The 20,646-nt window shown below is 37.3% G+C and overlaps 1 protein-coding gene across 5 annotated transcripts in view; it reads right to left on the reverse strand.

Annotated features, from left to right (window-relative positions):
* Positions 1-1,003: 1,003 nt before the first annotated feature.
* LOC126412841 (homeodomain-interacting protein kinase 2) overlaps positions 1,004-20,646 on the reverse strand; it is a 212,253-nt gene continuing 192,610 nt past the window's right edge. For 3 of the 5 annotated variants that reach the window (XM_050082684.1, XM_050082687.1, XM_050082682.1), the window contains 3 exons: positions 19,104-19,304; positions 13,693-13,769; positions 1,004-5,663 (listed from right to left, as the gene is read on the reverse strand). In XM_050082684.1, the coding sequence (XP_049938641.1) occupies positions 19,106-19,304 (199 nt within the window). In that variant the 3' untranslated portion in view covers positions 1,004-5,663; positions 13,693-13,769; positions 19,104-19,105. The remainder of the gene's footprint in view (positions 5,664-13,692; positions 13,770-19,103; positions 19,305-20,646) is intronic. The other 2 variants (XM_050082685.1, XM_050082683.1) reach the window with 2 other exon arrangements.

Consider the following 20,646-nt stretch of genomic DNA (forward strand, 5'->3'; position numbering starts at 1 on the left):
TTTCTTATGCTAGTATTATTAGTAACGCGTATCTGCATTCCATGCAGTGTTAACAAATTTTGTGTCAAAGGAATGCTCCCACGCATTTATGTGCCACATTGCCAGTGATATAAAAGGTGTGCTGTAGAGGGTCAAAATAAATAAATTTGTGAGACACCCTGTAGTTGCTTCTTGCGATGTAGTTTGGTAGACAGAATTGGGATCATCTGTTCGATCTTCAGCTTAAAGACCTATAAACATGGGGAGTACATGAACACAATCAGGCAACCTATTTTCCCTCCTGCTTCTAACGTCCTCCCCCCCTCCCCTCCTTGCCACCCTGTTACACCACCAGAACACAATTTGGCCCTTAGTATGGATATGCTAAGACATTGTACGCACATTTAATATTTGTTTTTAACCCACTTCATTTATGGATGAACATTATTTTTATACAGTTAAAACAATATTTTTAATAATCTGCAATTTTTGCATCCTCTGCAATGCAGAAAGTATTAGTCACAGAGAAAACATGAAATGGACATTTTTGTAGGAAATCTAATGCAGCCCAATTTTGTATTGGGAAACATTTCTGCTAAAGCTGTGGTTTTTGAGTTATTCCCCCACACAAATGCTCATGACTTTTAGTATGTTGTTCATGGCACTCACTCCTGCCACTGAACAAAAATTTGTAAGTACACCAACTTTTTCCCCCAGTCCAACTGTTTAGGTCTTCGTTGACTGGGCTAGCAAAGCAATGAACACTGAAGATGTTGCCAAATGAATGTATTACTATTTCGCCACTTGGCAGAACAAAACAGTTTTTAAAAATATGAACACACTTTTCTACTGAAGACTGCTGTAAAGCTTTTTTAAAAAGAAAAATGTACATGAATTTTACATGTTACCTTGTGCAATCCACATTTTATCATGTTTACTTAAAATTTAAATGGGTGATATGTTTCAGAGCCAGACATGACCATTTTTATTGTATAAGAAACAATGAATGAATGACCAGCATAAATTAATGTAAAAAATATTTAATATCACATTTGTTATATAAAAGGCTGATATAGAGAACATATTGCAATTGTGGCCTTCCACCAAACTAAAGCCTCAAAAATATAACCTAAGGATAAATCAAACAGCATCACCACCATAAAGTAATTAAAATTTATATATTTGATGTGTGCAACATTGGTAAAAAAAAGGGAGGAAAAAGCCATTTCAGTGATTGCATAAACATACAATTGTGTGTATTATTCACACAAATGTGTGTACATGCAATGATAGGAGTGAGGGAAAGGGGAGGGATGTAGGGGGAGGGGGATAGAGGGGGAGGGGGATAGAGTAGGAGGGGGAGGGGGAGGAGAGAGAGAGAGATTCATTAAATAGACAGTTACTGAAAATGTTGGGAAATGTTTACATTATTTCATTTGTTTAGCTTCTCTGTGTACTGCAAGACTACCAGTCAATATGTACGACCCAACAGCCTCAGACAATTGTTAAAAATGAAGATCTACACCCTTTACTATCAATACATTGCCTCTTCCTGAAAACTACAAATATAGTCATTACAAAAGGTACCTGTAAGCTTTTCACACTAACAATGTTTGGTAACTGATACATTAATAAGCTAATATTAATCAAAGAAATACACATTGAGTGCATACACCAAAAACTCTTCTAACCATGTGTAACTTTCTAATGGCTATGAGAAAATTATATAAGAACCTTGAAACCTTTGTGTTTCATATGAACAACATTTAACTTGGAATTACAGTAATACAGAAACTTAAAGTGGTACAATCAACATGCATCTATGAAACAGTAAAAGTTTCATGAAAGGGAGTAAACATACCAATGAATTCACCATTTCCCACTACTATGAAGTCTTAACTAATTAATCAATGGAATAAATGAAGTTAATTATAATGACTGCGTACCAATGAGTTAAATAAACTGTGTAGACTATCAACATTGCTGTCTACAGACCGAATATGAATCACAAATACTAAGGTCATTAATGTTTTACTTGTACAAAAACCATTAAGAGAGGTTCATTGTTGATCAGTACAATATTCACAATATCATGAATCACTGCTCACTACAGAAAAGAAATTTACTTTTTCAAAGAATAATCATGTTCCATGCTAATTAAAATAAGGTAAGCCATATTAACAGTACTTACAGGTATTTCACAATAACTTACAATTTTAACAACTTCATTTTTTTTTAAAGAAAAGCATAACATAACATCTGTGAAGGATCTGATAAACATTCCAATATTCACCATGCTTGGAGTTTTCAAAGCTTGGCATCACTGACAAAATGCACAGGCCCTACTTATCTATTAAGAAAAACTGTGAAAACAGCAACAGCAATACATCACTGAAATTGCTCACTAAAACTGGCAACATTACTTACAATTACTTTTATACAGCATGAACTCTAGAAATTAAAGTTGCTTTCAGGCAAACTTCTATTTACAGCATAACCCAGAGAAACTCCTTTCCTCATGTCTTTACTCTTTACTACAATATGAATCACATTTTACATGGAGCTGCTACAAATGCAGCTGTGATCTTTATGAGAATAATGACAAACATTCACCATAGTATTACTGAAATGCTATGGCACTATTACAGAGATAAAGATTAAAAAGCATAAAATAACAATACTGCAGTCTTGCTCTTGGATGTACTGAATTTCAAAAAAGTCAGTAATGCCAGCAAAAGATTCTCTATGTTACACAAAGCTAAGCTAGAAAACATTTTTCAGTTAATAGGCAGGAACATTGTTATGTCTTTGGTACACACTACAAAATCTGTCACTAAGGAGACACAGACACGTACGTACATACATACATACATATGTGCGCGCGCGCGCGCGCACACACACACACACACACACACACACACACACACACACACACACACGGGACATTGGCAGAAAACAGATCACATCAATGACAATTACTATAGACATAATGACAATTATTAGTAATATTATTATTTAGTAAGGCAATTGTTTGGTTAAACTATTTTTAAAACATTTATCTGTGCAGTACATAAAACACTAATGTGTTTCTTTGTTCCACTACTATAAAAAAATATTAATTTTCTGCTTTTAATTACATCAATGATATAATGCAATTTTTATCTAACACATACCATTTACATATAGAAGTGGTATATTTCCCATAACCTGTTATCTACATATTACTTTCTGCACTTTAAGGCAGCTAGAATCCACATAAAGCAAACTCTCTGCAAAGGAGGTACGATAAAAATTATAAGCCATAAAGGAATTATATTCCTATAAAACACCATTTATTTTACATTATTTGTAAACTATATTTTTTGCTCTATTTCTTCCTCAGTCCATTAGTGATTGCTAAAACACATGTAAAACCTTAATACATATGTAGAAATGATGATGCAGTACATATTTAAAATGCAAAACTCATACAGTGAAAACTATCCTAAAGGAAAGTATGTCACCCTTCAACAAACTGTGAAACACAGTTATTTTCCAAAAATATTTTAAATCTTCCTGGAACAAATATCACTGTTACAAACTACAACACTCACTGCCAGTGACGGTATGGCATTTCATACATGCACTTCTTAAACAGGGTACCATATTTCATACACTGGTGTCTCTCAGGATTTCAGAATTTTAATTTGCTTGTACTAGTGTTCTCAAAAATCCTGAAAGACTTATTTACAAGTCATTTCAATGGAACCTGTTCAGGGACTACCTAAAGTGCACACATTTTCATAACCACACATTATATAAATTCACTGACAGTTTAACAGACTTTTTACCTACAGAATTTTTTTGACAGTCACACTGAAGAGCAAAATGTTCAGTAAAACTATGTGGAGCATATCAGAAATTTTCTTAATAACATGCAAAGCTCAAAATCACACACACACACACACACACACACACACACACACACACACACACACACACACACACACTAATGACACCATATCCTGGCACTGTTACCATCCTAACAGAGCTCCTCACATCTTCAATTATTAAGTTATATGAAAAACCTAGATTAAATCTTTCAACATTTCAACGCTATTCCACAGGCAAATATTTTAGTTACATTTCCAGGGCAGGAGATTAGTATAGTGCAAATTTAACACACCTTCAAACTAGAGACTAGATATTTTGAGCATGGCATCAAAACATAAATACTACATTGTCATTTCCTATGAAACAAACAAGATAACACCCAGTTATAATCTGAATCTCCTTAGAAGTGGAATATTTGGGCAAAAATATCTAAATAACGCTTAATTTACTATCTAAACCAGCTTAATATAGGATACAAGCACCTGTCAGCTCTTGGTGTGTGAATGCTATACTAGAAGAAACCAAGCGAACAGTTTTACTGTGCATGGAGATAACAAAAATTCAAAATAGTTGAATGATGAGGAAAGAACCTCTCTGTTCCAAAAATGAATAATTGATTAAAAACATTTTCAATTGTCTTTCTACTGAAAGCAGGTTCTTTGGAAAACACAGGAGATAAAGGAGATAATTGACTATGTTAGGCGCTCCTCACATAACCAGGAAAAAAGATTAAACCTTTATAAACAACACTGACCGCAATATGTCAGTATTTACAAATATATAATATTTATATATATATATCTCTAATAATAGTAAAATATTTTTTTTCTAGATGTACTACGGCAGTAATACTTGTGGCACACACACAGAACAGTGACTAATATATACATATATATAATATATATAGCGAGCATTTCTTACAAATAAATACATGCTGATATTTGAACAGGCACATTGATCTGAGATTATAAATGGAAGTCTGACTCTTTCCTAAATCTACCACAAATCTCTCTTAAGGCTCCTACAAAAGCTTGGTCACCATCATTCTTCAATTGTATATTAATTCGAAGACCACTGGTCATTGAAGATAAAATGTAAATATATAACAAACATCACATTTTTAAAATTGAGGAATTGTACCTTATTCTATTATATACAAACATCACACTTCCACACCAAAAAGTGAAGTGATAAAAAATTATGGACTGTTTCTCCATAAATATATACAACATTTCATTATATATAATCTGGACAAAAAAAGTGAACCACAATTTTAAAACGTGGTTACCTGCAGGCAGGAATGCTAGAACCGCAAAGAGAAAGAAAAATCTTGTTAAAGTTGTTGTCAAATAAATGAACTCTCCTTTCAATTTCATTCACAACTGAATTATTCCAAGAAAGACAAATGTACTATGAAATGTGTAACTTTCCATTATTTAACAAATAAAAAAGGGAACAGAAAACAGTAGAACAAAGGCATATGTCAATTCATTTAACCATACTAAAAACTAACTGATTTTACACAAAATATAATGCTGTGAACGTACTTCACAATTGTTAAAAACAAGTAACAGGTCCAACATTTTGCTTTCTCAATTAATTGTATGACAGGAATATTGTTGTCCTGTCCTTCATTTTCTATTAACATTTCTAATCTGCCTGGCAATTTCAGCCTCACAATCACATTTTTTAACAATATTTATACAAATCTGGTTCTCTTGACTGAGAATACACTGAGTTACACACTAACTTTGTACATGACCTGTCGTTTGTCTTCACTATCGAATTTGTGGTTCATACTGTGAATATACCTGTAAAGAAAAGAAAACCACATTTCAATATTTTGACAATGTGAAAGACAGTATTGCATACTACCTTAATAATAAAACAGCACTTAAAGTGAAGTAATAACTACTTGCAGTTCCTTCTCAACCTGGGGTCTGAGTGATTTGCCCTTCCAGAAAAACTCCTGGCCTATCGCTCTCTCCTAAGTGAGGAAGGAACTAGTAGTTCCAAATGCTAGCTTTGTGTCATCACTTTTAACTTTCTATGTGTCTATCAGCAGCACTAAACATTTCACTACCTGTGTGTAAGTAATGACCAAAAATTCTGTCCCATCATTAATTAGTTATATTTGATTTCACAGAGTTTTAAATATCAGCTAAAAAATATAAATTTTTGCCATCAATTCTTTGCTTGGTTGTAGGCCTGTGTCTACAGTCCTAGTACACAAACAAATCTTCATGCTAAAACACCACTGCCCACTATTTGAAGAGCCAAAATAAAATGGTACAGCTCATTCATAAGCTACAGTATCATGGTATAATTTAATTTCTCAAGGTATCCAGCGATTCTAAAAAACCCTTGAGTTTTCCAGGCCAATTTTTTATTTTTCTGCAGTCTGATTCTTTGAGGATTTCCTTTACTAACACGATCTCTACTAGACTTATTACTCATGGACAATGACATCAGCATCATGACTACCAAAGCAATTTAAGGTAGTGAAATGTGCAACACTATGTCTAACTGTCTCTTCTCATGGTCGGCATTAATTGCCACTTCTGGGACTAACACGCCCTTCATAAAGAAATAACTCATGCGTGATTTATCCAGAATTTTGGATACTATATGCTTCATAAATGGAAGGCATTCATTCCAGAACACCAAGATATCTTTCTCTGATTTGTCACACTGACCCACAAGTGGTTTGGTTCTTATCTGATGTCCATTTTCTGAGGTTGCAACTGATTTGTCATTCAGATCAGTTTTGAAGCTAGCCTGTTTCTACAAACTTCTGGTGTGACAAAATTTTCTCATTAATTCTGACTATAGACTGGAGGGAACTGTAGAGGAAAGAAGTTAAGGGAGTGTCTGACTGAAATTTAGTCACAAACAACTCCACCTGAGCACCCAGTGTCAAAAAAGGCAAGATGAGCTGTCAGCATCTTGTCCCATCAAACTATTTAGTAGATATGACTCTGAGGAACTCCAGGAAAGACCATACGTTTTGGTTTTACCTACTTCTGTTCCTTCTTTATTCATTCTACTTCCTTCACACATTTTCAAACAGCTGTTAATATTAGCCGAGACCAGACTGACACAATTTTATTTTCCACCCAACAACAATGCAAAACTTCTGTGGGTAAACAGAAGTGTGCTTGTAATATTGTCCACATCAGTTTAGTAGGGGGGAACATCGTTAAGTAGATTACATTATGCTGTTGGAAAATGAACGAGATTCCAACCAATGCTAGTACAACCTGTCCTAAAGTCGCCCTGCACTGCAGATAAGTCACATGTCCCAAAGTCAAAAAGTACGAGACCCTCTACATTACCCTCGACTGAGCTTGCTTGTCAGCTCTTAAGAATGCCTTATTAACATTAGGGCCGAACAACTTGTTTTTTCAGATTTACCTTACAATGGGATGCACCTGCCTCAAATCCTTCAACTAAATCTTTTGTAGCACTTTTTCTCAAAAACAATGACATGAGGTACCTGCTTGAGACCTGGCCCAATGTACTATTCCAAAAATGTACAAACAGATCAGACTTAATAACTATAACATCATACACAGCAACAATCCCCTGTGAAAAATGGCTCTAGTCCAAGCACTATGCCATAATTTACTTTTGACTTTTGAAGTTGCATATTGGAGGCAATGTTACTGTGTGGGGGACACATCTGAAAAGAGATTAAGTAACTACTAATGCCCCGAGGAGATTGATCTCTGCGTTTTCACAGCATCTCTCTGCAGTTAATCTGGCATCGTTGGTCATTGTTCAAAAGTTCCAGCAGAAGGTACTTATTGCCAGTGTCTCGAAGTAACACCTGCTTGCTGGGACATACCACAATTGCATGGTGCACCCCCTGCCTGTGCTGCAGCAGACTAAAATACTTGGAGGCTAGTTAGAATTTTCTTCATTGAAACTGGTAATTTTATTTTCAATTGCACTTTCCAAATCTAAAGCACCATCAGGATTGCCCTTTCCATTGTTGGAGATGACCATCACCAGAGTGCATCTAGAGATGGCAGGTGGCACCGCAGCGGCTACGTCTGATGCAGTAGCAGTGGAGTCATGGCTATTTGTGGCATTTAGGTGTTGTCACCTTCCTCGCAGCCTTGAGCCCAGCATGGTTCTTACTCTTGCACGACTGGAGAAGGCCTGCTTGCCTACATTGCTTAGTGAGAAGTTAGTCTTACGGAGCATGAAAATTCTGGACCCTCAGTCCAGTGAGGGTTGAACACATACTTCCAATTCACCGAGTAAGCCCTAAGGTAACATATACATTAGGCAGTATCGTACCTAAACAATATAGTGAGATGTGGCCAAGAGTTCACAAATAAAATCTTCCTTCAATGGATGTAATCGATAGTGGTTTATGTTGAATAAGAGCCACAGCAGCATGGGAAACATTAGCCAGTAAGGATAGAAATGATGCAAAGAGTCAAGTTGACCCCATGAACGAGGCACCTACTCCCCAGTCCCCACTAACTTCCTGCCACCTGCATTGCACTGCAGGCTTTAGTTCAGTGTTAACTAAACTAATAACCACACACCAAAGCCAAATGACTGCTTTTCAGTGTTCTAATTACACTATTTTATGCATACCACTACGTATCTATAATGAATCTTATTTGTACACAATACAATGAGATCAACAGTTGCTGGCATACTCAATAATAATTTTTTAGTATACATCCAAAAATGTTCTGTATTATTAAAAATCTGTCATGCCCTATGTTCCTGGTTCAAAATAAACGGATATGAATAGGCTACAAACTCTCCTAAAAGCACACACACCTTTGTAGTAACACCGTGTTAGCAGACAAGGCAGTACTTTTGAACAGATCCAAATGTAAACCACATCAAATATTCCATCACATCTACTTTCTAGTCACACTGTGTGACTAATCATGAGACAACAACAGGCCAGCATAGCATGGCCAGGCTACAGTGACAGGCATGCTAGCCATTCCATATCAACAATCAACAAGAACTAATCTCTGCACAGCTCGTCTGGAATCTGCCATGCCGGGATGGCTGGTTGGCCATTGCATCGGACTGAGCGAGGGGAGGAATTGGGGATGATAAAACTCTGGTGAAGGGGAGTCACATGGCACTGAGTTGTGCATGAATGGTGAGTGCAGTACCGCATTGTGCTAGGCAGAAGGCAAACAAATGCCTCTGCCCAAAATCAAATGAGACACCACACCTTTTCCTGCTTTTTTAGGCAAAATTCAAAAATTCCTTGAGTTTCCCTTCAGTTTTCCTGAACAAAAAGATTCCTTGACTTTTCCCTGTTTTCCAGGATGATGGACGTTCTTTTTCTGCATTTGAAGAGGAACAACACTGTAACAATCTATGCTGTATTGGTGGAAGTATATAGCAACAATGCACCATCATATGACAGTGGCTAGGTAGAACAGATTCTTCTTGAGTGGTCAAAAAAGTCTAAATGATGATGAACGAAGGGACAGATCATCTCCCTGTGAGGAACCAGAAATCTTAAGAGAAACAGAGGCCTGGAGCTCGAAGACCAGCATATCACAAAAGAGGAAAAAGTGAAACTGAGTTATGGGTCAGTTTTCAATGTGTTCTGCAACATTTTGAACATCGTCATAGGGTAAGGTGCTGCCGAGTGTATTTTGAGACTGCCATGGTATGAAGCTAACAGATTATGCTCAGACTGGATAAACAGTCACAGGACCATACTACCAAAATGTCATGACGGGTTATGAGAGTCTGTCAAGACGCAGTATCGAAGGAAGGTGTCTGAGTGGGTGTGTGCACTCCACAAAAATGTGCTAACTCATTCTGCAAAAGACACTGTCTCACATTCTGCATCTCTGGGCTATCAAATCCTGCCTCACATGCCGTAGCCTTCTGACATGGCATTCAGAAACTTCTTTCTCTTTCCTCAGATGAAGAAACCACTACATGGCAGGCATTTTCAGAATAACAATGAGGTGATTGTAGAGGTGGAACCTATCGAGAACAGCAAAAATACAGACTTCTACAGTCGAAGTCTCCATCAAGTCGTCCATCGTTAGGGCAAATGTCCCACACTGAATAGTGAATATGTAAAAACAACTTACACTATCGCTAAGTTCTGTGGTCACAGCTAAATTTTTTCGAGATGATGATTAAAACTTTATTCCTGCCCCTCATACACCAATCTACAGATAGCACAAGGGGAAAATTTAATTTATAAATTACAGCTTTTTGTAACTTTCTGCAAGTTGATTCAGGACATTTCCTAACTCTGTAAGAAGTCACTGCCAGTATATGTGACAACTTTTCCAAATCAGCTAGCTAACCATAAATTTCACTTTATCCCAGGTGAAATAATTAATGCTATTAATTAAGACAGTCACTAATTCATAGGTCATCATATGAAAGAAAAACCTCACACCTTAGACTCAATAGTACTAGTGAGAAAAGGTCATATAGATGAATGTCAAATATGCTTTGTCAACTTTCCATAGCTTTCATTTCCCATGACCATTAAAATAAGCAAATAAAAGCTAACCCTAGCAATACCAATACATTTTCCATAACCTGTACTACAAACAGAGGAGGTAATTTATGCACAAAACAAATAAATAAATAAATAATTTCTTTACTTGTTGTTAAGCTTTGTTAACAACATTATTTTTAAATAGGCACTTATGTATAAGTAGGTCCCAGAACCTAAAAATATCTTTTAGCACAATCTTAAAAATACCAACACATTTTCCGGTAAGTGTATACTGACGTGCATTACTTTGTGACAGTTGCAAAAAATTTCAAAAGTGCAAATTTTGTTAATTGAACATCATAACCCAAAAACTTGATAAGTGTCCACTAAACAGATGGACAACTGTAGGTATACTATTTGCATTTAATTAATGACACTGGATGTTACATAAGTAATACAAATTGTTAAAGTTAAAAACACTAAACATAGCTAAGTTCTACACCCTTCTATTCAAAAATGGCCAAGTGCCAAAGGTAATTTCAGTCTTAGTACCAGTACAATATTTGAAAGAAACTCAAAATACAAATCATGCCACATTAGTACGACAAGTTCTAATTAAATGGTCTGTATTTTTCATCAACATACGGTATAACTGATAACAAGTACAATTTTTTTTCTTTGACAAGTACTCCTTGCTCTTCAACTCCATTGAATATTACATTTCTGATGTCAGAAACCTCCACCTTTTTTTTTTTTTTTTTTTTTTTTTTTTAGAATATCAACATGTTTCCAAGTGTCCAATTTACGTAAGGTGTATTTCACTTCTACGACTCCAGGATCCTTACTGAGAAGCCTACCATTGTTTCTTTGAGATCTTCAACTGTTTTGTTGTTACCAAGGAATCAGCAGCAGACTGAATACTGATGAAATATTAGTCAGTTAAGTCAACGACTTCAAATTTGTTAGCCTTACATTATCATGTAGGTCTTCATGTACAGATGCTTTGCACTGTCTCTTCCTCTTCTCAATCAACACAAAGTCAATGAGGCACAAGACAGACAAAAAGGAAGCTCAACATTCGGTTTCTATTCTGTGCTGTGTAATAATCACTCCATAATATTAACTGTGTTTTTAAGTCACTACTGATTAGTACATTAAGGAGACAGAACACTATCTTATTCGCTTCCCAGCCTGCGGTAAGTTCATGGTTGGTTTATTTGGGGGAGGGGACCATGCAATGTGGTCATTGGTCCTATCGGATTATGGAAAGATGGGGAAGGCAGTCGGCTGTCCCCTTTCAAAGGAACCATCCCAGCATTTGCCTGAAGCGATTTAGGGAAATCATGAAAAACCTAAACCAGGATGGCTGGACGCGAGTTTGAACCGTCATCTTCCCGTATGCGAGTCCAGTGTGCTAATCACTGCACCACCTCACTCCGTGGTAAGTTCATGCCACATGCACATACAAACTTTATTAAAATCAAACACATGGACACAAAAATTACAGCAAGATAACTGTCTCTTATAAAACATATCAGAATGTACCTGTGTTGGAGCAAATAAAATACGCTCTACGACAACGCACACTACACTACTTCTGCTACGAGGGATCTGAGATTTTAGGGATACACCTCTAAGGAGCATCACTGCATTTTCCGATTTCCTGTGATGCTTTTCACATTTAGTGTTTTTCTATTTTTGATCCCGGATTAGATTTTCAACATTTTATTTCACACAGAAGTGATCACAGGCTCGGAACGTGTTGGAACATGAAAATCTGAATGAAAGATTTTGTATGCTGTAACACTACTACTCAACTTCCTCTGCACATTTAACTGATATCTAGTACCTTTCCTTCTTCTTTTCTCCTCATTTCAATATTATTTGCTTGCAAAGCATCCGGATCATTACCATCCATTTTTCAAATTTGCTATTGGTACTTTGCATACTTTCGGGAAAACAGGTGAGCAGCATAGCAACACTTAAATCTTGGGATAAGTGTATAAACTGAAGCGACTACCGTGGCACATAGCCATGTCTTGTTACATAGATGGACTGTAATGCAAAATTAATTTATTTAAAAAATGGCACATAGCAGGTTTTTTGGTTACGCTCTCAAATAGCCCTTGACTTTTAAAAGCACGCTACTCCTCCCCCCCCTGTCTCCTGGTATTGTGATACTTTAAGCACTTTAATTTATCAATTATTAATAATACAACATTGTGAAAAAAAAAGGTATGACATCATGTGAATACAGAGGTATGGCAAAACAGCGACTTCCAGACTCACAAGTTCCTCTTGGATGAGGACTGAGCAATGTGCAGGGATGGTGGTATGTAGCAACAGCCAATTCTTCCCACACGAAAGTTCTAAAATGCACTTACCTACCTACACGACAGACTACCTTTCTGCTGTGAATCGACTACCAACTTAAACAAGTAAAACTGAGGAGGAGGGGGGGGGGGGGGGGGGGGAGGAGCAGGTGGGGCGCACTAAGTACATGCACATTATGACAAACCCTTACACTTAACAACACAATCATAATTTGACTACTTATCGTCACATGTGCAATGTCTACAGCTGACTGCTGAATTCACAGCTAATTATTCCTAATGTAAGAAGGAAGTTTTGAGCAAAGCATTATTCCTCACTTATTTGTTAAGGTGTGAAAAGAATGGAGAATCACACTAAATGAAATGTTCAGAGTTTTACCTCCAGTCAATGGTGTATTTATTAATTTGAGCATTATGCAGTTGAACAAAAATTGGTAGGTAATTATAGTTGGAGTCACAAATGATGGTGGTCGAGTTTAGGCTCGTTTTTCGCACTTACATCATGCAGTCTCCCACAGCCAGTACGCATTCAGTAGAATTCTGATCACTCTGGTGTGAATGTCTTACTCAACACAGGCATTATACGTGGTTGTGACGAGTTATTTAGTGAATTTTTATTCCATTTGTAGCAAGTTGCCATGACTGATGGCAGTGGTAACTGACAAAGTCCTAAAAAACAGCAAGACACATAATTTGAAGAATACTTGCTTTCATCAGTAACAAACCATGTGTATGCGTGTATTGGTACTGTCGCTTGGAACCAGTGACAATGCAATCCCCATCCATTTATCGAACTGCGTGACCAGCCATCTTTTGTAGATCGGATTATAGTTGCATCATATTAAAAGGAACCATTGTGACATTCAACTCGCATGGTTTAAGGAAACACTGGAAAACAAGCATCTTGGCAGCCAGAAAGTAATTTGAAGTCTGCTCCTCCAGTGATTTAACTGCCGAACCACCTTATTTGCCAGACTGTCAATAAGCTAATAAGCAATATTTAAAATAGTGAAAGAAACTGAGAATTATATATAAGAAACTACTCACAGGCATTCAGCAGAGTCCCAATATGGAAATTTCTAATTTAGAAAGCAATTTGGTGTCGACAAGGTGGTCACCAGAGAGTGGAAAAAAAAAAAGACCTTATCTATGTGAGATACTATTACCGTATACATACAACAAAATACTAAAATTTTACCAATAGAGAAATACAAATCTAACTCCCTCTATTCAACTGCTTAATGTAATAAGAAAAATTCATGCACAGATATTCAGCTACACACACACACACACACACACACACACACACACACACACACACACTTTTCTCATCCCGACCCACTTCATAACTTGACAGTTTTAATTAATTTCAAAGCTGCTTGGACAAAATTATTAAAAAGCTCCAAATGTTGTTGACCTGTCATCCTCTGTTGTATGTAAAATGATGTTGAAAACTTTCACTTTATGTCAGACTACACACAATGAAACAGAACCAACTTTATCACACCATACGCATTTTGCTTTTATTTCCTGAAAGGCATCACCAGTGGCCTGAAACATATATTCATTTATGTGTCTACTAACTTGTTTCACACACCAAACACTGTTCATTCAGATTATCACATCCCAGCAAGTCAAAAAGTGCAAGAACTGTTTCTAACCTGAAAGTACAGCAGTACAGCATCTAGCACATGAAACAAATTAGCACAGACATAAATATCATACCTGCCAACTTTTGACAGGGGCTATCAGTGAAACTCACAGAAAAAAAATAAAAAATTTCAACATACCCCGGCTTGACGAAAATAATAATACTTCTGGCCTACAAAATACAATAATTCATGCTTCAAATGGGATTCTTCATGAATCACATCTACTTACAACATAGGCCAATGATTTGTAGATGAACATAGGAATCAAGAAGAAATCCATGTTAAATACCAGTCGGCATGGAGAATATTCGTTAGGAGCATATGTAACAGGACTTTCTTGATAAATTAAGAGATTTTCAATAATTGAAAAAGACTTTACACAATAAAACCTGTTTGAAAGAAATATAAACACACAGCAAATTACATGCTAGTTCAACTTTAAAGTCATAGCTACGGCCTTTTTAGCTTCCTGTAAAAAGTCTTGAGAAAATGTTTTGTCATAACAGGGACCACATCTCCTGGTCTTTGAAACAGAAACAGACTTCAGAGATTCATTGGACATTAATGATCTGAACTCACAAGGCCAAAAATGCATTCACATTCTGCATTGCTATGGGACACGCTGAGAATAGAGAGCATTACTCTACAGATTCCGTTATACTTAAGAAGTCTATCAGCTACACATATTCTTGATATTTGTGCCCAACTGGAATCACTTTTAACACCTTGATTTGCAGCCAAAGTGCCATCTACCTGAAGAGCTATGAACTGACTCTGAAGCTCATTCATCACCTCATCTGTGGTTTCTTTCTCTTCCTTGCATAACACGATAGGAAACTTTTTGAAGAAAAAACAAATGAAAGAAAACTGTGCATCTTCAGTTTTGTCTAACCTAAAAACTTGAGCATGCTTTAACACTTCATTTCCAAGTGGAAGTTTGTTGATGATGTAGCCATAGGCAGTACAAAAGTAGTTTCTTGAGGATGAAAAGAAAAGGGATTTGCCCATATCCTGGAGATCAGTTATTGTGTCGAAGTCTGAATGACAATAACTAACTCATCATCACTTCTTTGATTTTGAATCAAGTTGTACTCAACTTCAAGCAATGAGAAGCTTTTGACTATTCTGAGCTTCACAAACTTGGCAAACAACTGCATCAGCAAATCCATTAGAAGTTCTAATAAAAAGTGAACTTGTGTCAAAAAAGTCTGAAGAGCAACATTCAATTTGTAGAATACAGTAACAGTCACATGAAGGAAAATGAAAAAGGCCTTGTTTGTTTCAAATTCTATCGAGAGGATGGACACGTAAGGGTGTGGAGACAACCTCGTGAATGCATTGACCCTGCATGTCAGCAGGGGACTGTTCAAGCTGGTGCAGGCTCTGTAATGGTATGGGGCATGTGCAGTTGGGAGCGATGTGGGAGCCCTGTTACGTCAAGATTTTTTGTCACATGCTGTAGCAGAAATCTTGCTCTTTAGGGAGGGTTTGTCACACATTTGGAAGAATGTGCTATTATTTTTGGGGCATGTGTAGTAGCAGAATCAAGAATTCTCTTCATCTGACACTCTTTGGATCCACTTTCTTCAACTCTAGATATTCTGAAAAATGTCAAGCTTGCCAAAATGTTCAGGGTGCATAATATTACTTCCCCTTTGAAGAAAGAAAGAAAGAAGAAGATCCCACTGGTCCAGTGGTCTATCCAAACATCTGCCTTAAGTTAACCACTTACACTGAAGCACCAAAGAAACTGGCATAGGCATGCTTATTCAAATACAGAGATACGTAAACAGGCAGAACATGATTCCGATGTCGGCAATGCCTATATAAGACAACAAGTGTCTGGTGCAGTTATTAGATCAGTTACTGCTGGTACAATGGCAGATTATCAAGATTTAAGCGAGTTTGAATGTGGTGTTACAGTCAGCACACGAGCAATGAGACACAGCATCTCCGAGGTAGTGATGAAGTGGGAATTTTCCCACACGAGCATTTCAAGAGTGTACTGTGAATATAAGGAATCCTGTAAAACATCAAATCTCAGACATCACTGCGGGCGGAAAAAGATTCTGCACGAATGGGACAAATGACAATTGAAGAGAATCGTTCAACATGACAAAAGTGCAACCCTCTGACAAACTGCTGCAGATTTCGATGCTGGGCCATCAACAAGTGCCACTGTGTGAACCATTCAACAAAACATCATCGATAAGGGCTTTTGGAGCCAAAGGCCCACTCGTATACCCTTGATGACTGCACAACACAAAGCTTTTAGGCTCGCCTAGGCTTGTCAACACTGACATTAAACTGTTGGTGACTGGAAACATGTTGCCTGTTCGGACAAGTCTTGTTTCAAATTCTATCGAGAGGATGGACATGTAAGGTTGTGGAGACAACCTCATGAATCCAAGGATTCTGCATGTCAGCAGGGGACTGTTCAAGCTGGTGGAGGCTCTGTAATGGTTTTGAGGCATGTGCAGTTGAGAGTGATGCGGGAGCCCCGTTACGTCAAGATACGACTCTGACAGGTGACACACATATAAGTATCCTGTCTGATCACCTGCATCCAGTCATGTCCATTATGCATCCCGACGGACTTTGGCAATTCCAGCAGGGCAATTCGACACCACACACATCCAAAATTGCTACAGAGTGGCTCCAGGAACACTTGTCTGAGCTTAAACACTTCCGCTGGCCATCAAAATCCTCAGGCATAAAAATTATTGAGCATATCCGGGATGCCTTGCAACGTGCTGCTCAGAAATCTCCAACCCCTTGTACTCTTACAGATTTATGGACAGCCCTGCAGGATTCATGGTGTCAATTCCCTCCAGCAGTGCTTCATACATTATTTGAGTCCATGCCATGTCATGCTGCAACACTTCTGGATGCTCGCAGGGGCCCTACATGATATTAGATATGTGTACCAGTTTCTTTGGCTCTTCAGTGTAGTACATACATCTCATCCACTTTAAGTGGCAATCTTCCAGCACCTGTTTCAGCTGGTAGATTAATCAGGTGGCAAATGCAACTTAGGATGGTAATACCTTGTTGAACGTTCTTCATAACTGCTAAAACCCCATTTTTATCTCCTATCAAAAAAGGAGCATTGTCGGAGCAGAAAGCTATCCAGTTTTCAATTTATTTGATACGAGAATTCAGCTGTGATAACATTATGTTACCTTTGTTTCGCCCTGTTGAGTCCCCGTCTAATGCTGGTATGGATAGCACAGTGTTCACTCCTTTTTCCTGCAGAATATCATAGAATGCAACAACAACAGGATACAACTTGGCATTCATATCATTGCTTCATCTGTTGCAAAAAAAAAAAAGGTCCATTTTGAAAGCCCTTAACAACTTCAGATGATGCATTTTTCCAATTTTATTTACAATGTATGTCATTTCATGCGAGCACAGCTATATTTTTTTTGCAACTTCTGATGGGGAGAACATCATCTTAACTAAAGCACCAGTATGATCAGCCACACATAAGGGCACATTGTGTTCCACCAAAAAGGAAGTTAACAGATACTCAGCTCTAATTATGTCACTGTCAAAGTTTCCACACTTGGCAAGAGAGGTGTTGATTTTCTTGTTATCTTCTTTTGATTTAACATAACTTATGTGTTTTACCACACTTCACGTGATACTTAAATCGTTTCTTGCACCATTTGCAATATTAATATCATACCCACATATATCATGCAAAAGGCAAATTTTTTTTCCTTTCTTTATTTTAGTATGTACACAAAATCAACAGAATATGATTCTTTAAATGTCTGGAAGTACTATTTCTTGTTGCATTTATTCATGACTCCTACAACAGTAAAATAGCATATGAAAATGTCCGAGAACAAATATCTCAATATGTACTAAAATATCAAAAGGAATCTGGATCAGTGAACGTCACATAAAAGTATAACATAAACACTCGAAGCAGTCAAACACTTCATTGAAACATGTCAAAGTACCCCCATTAAATTAACACGATGCCAGACTCGTGCACATATGCACATGCTAAAACACACACACACACACACACACACACACACACACACACACACACACACAGAACAAATGTAATTAGTCTATATGTGATCAAAGAATATTGGTTAAATCACAACAAGCAAATGGAGTGGAACAAAGAATTTGCAGAGCAGAGCCTGTTGACATGTAAGATTCACATGGAAGAACTGTTATCCCGTCTTTAAATTCAATTCCAATGATGATGACCTAAATATCATTTGGTTAAAAGTCACAATCATATCACAGAATAAGGTATCGTCTATCTTAGACTTGCATTTGACCCACGCAAACAATCAACTGTATGGAAGTGGAGTGATTATCGAATGCTAACGTTTCAAATTTTTGTCTCTGAAGTCGTAAAATGACACTACCCATCCGTAAAATGCTGCAATTTCTGTAAATTTTAATAGATAAACTGTGAATGTCGGTAGGTTTGAAATACATATATTTTTCAGGTCACTGAGAACGCCTTTCGGAAAACGGCAGAACACATATGGCACGGTAAAACTAGTTTTACTCAATTGCACACAGATAGTACTAACATGACAATTATCAAAATAATATATCAAATGTTTCCAAAATTCAATGAGAATGACTGGAAGAGGGATGGGTTCCCAAAAAATGCACTATTCTATGCCTTTGCACTAGTTTAAATTTGCTATTGTAGAAAAATCCACATCTATAGCTGGAACAGTTAATCACTTTTCATAAAGCTGCTTATTCAATGTAATGGAATTCCCAATATGGCACAAAAAAGTAATACACCGTTAAAACTGTTACCTTCACTCAGTAAACCATAGGCTCGGTTGGTACTGATGCGTTTTTGATGGGCTGAGAGGTGCAAATCCATAGGAAGCAGCTACTTGCGGGTGTGCCGGGAACACTGCTGTTGGCTGCATATGTGCTGGCAATGGGTGTGAAGGATGAGTGGCCAAAACAGGTCTTGCACTGGCATGATGAGCAGGCGGGGGCAGCGCCCTGCTGTAAGAATAAGACGAAAAGTCACATCCTAAAACTTTCCTTCATTACTTTTGAGAACTATACTATACACCCAAATCTAAATTAATTACTATTTTCAAACAATGGAAAATCTTACCCCCACCCAGTCGCCACTCACATCGTGCACTGGTGCTGCCACTCACAGTGTAGTTTCAGCTCTCTGAGGCCGCAGACATGTGTGCAAGTTGCGCTTGCGTGAGTGTGAGTGTGTGTGTGTGTGTGTGCGCGTGTGTGTATGTGTGTCTACTGCTGACAAAGGCCTTAATGGCCGAAAGCTATGACTCTGTGAATCTTTTTATTGTGCCTATCGCGACTCAGCACCTCCGCTATATGGTGAGTAGCAACTTTCCTTCTCTCGATTGTTAATTACTATTTTTCTCTTCTAAAGTAATCAGAGAAACCTTATTTTAAATAGCAATGTTCTCTTACAGCTTCATCATTACATTGAGGAATCCTTAACAACTCCCATGGAGCTCTAATCATCTAATATGGTACTATTTAACGGGTCATTTAAAATAATATGTAAGATGTGAAGATGGACCTTTTTCCTTTTAAGCAATAAAGTTACAAATATTTACAAGACAATAAAGAGATATGCTGGAAAACCTAAGAACATATCAATACTCATGAAGGCAAGAAAAATAGGCTACATTCCAGAGGTATGATTCTGCAAAATATGAACCTTTTTGTTGTTGTTGTTGTTGTCCTTGTCATAGTGTTCTTTAGTCTTAAAGAGTTGTCTGACATCTGTCCCTACACCTGTTATTGAAACCTACTTTCATATGAACCTGCTAACTGTCCTCCTCCACAACCTCACAGCCTCCCCCCCACCCCCACCCCGCCCAACCCCCCACCCTCGATTTCTCAATATTGCCAAACTGACGGTCACTCGATGCTTCAGGGTGTGTCATAATAATCGATTCCTTATTTTACTCAAGTTGTACCACACATTTGTTTTATCCCGAATTTGGTTCAGTACCTCTCATTAGTATTTCAATCTACCTGTTTCATCTTCAGCATTTTTCTGTAGCACCGTATCTCAAAATCTCCTATTCTCTTCTTGTCTGAACTGTTAACCAGCCACATTCCACTTGCATGCAAGGCTACACTCCAGCAAATAGCATCAGAAAACAGTTCCTAACATTACTTACATTCACTTTTCTTGCCATTGCCAGTCTACATTTTATGTCATCCTCACTTCTGCCATCATCAACTACTTTGCTGAAAAAAAAGTTGTTTACTTCTTTCAGCATCTCATTTTCTAGCCTAATTCTATCTCATCACCTTATTTAAGTTGACTACATTACATCAGTTGTTTTACATT

Source organism: Schistocerca serialis, chromosome 7 (genome assembly GCF_023864345.2).
Source record: "Schistocerca serialis cubense isolate TAMUIC-IGC-003099 chromosome 7, iqSchSeri2.2, whole genome shotgun sequence".
In the NCBI taxonomy this organism is placed as follows: Eukaryota; Metazoa; Arthropoda; class Insecta; order Orthoptera; family Acrididae; genus Schistocerca; species Schistocerca serialis.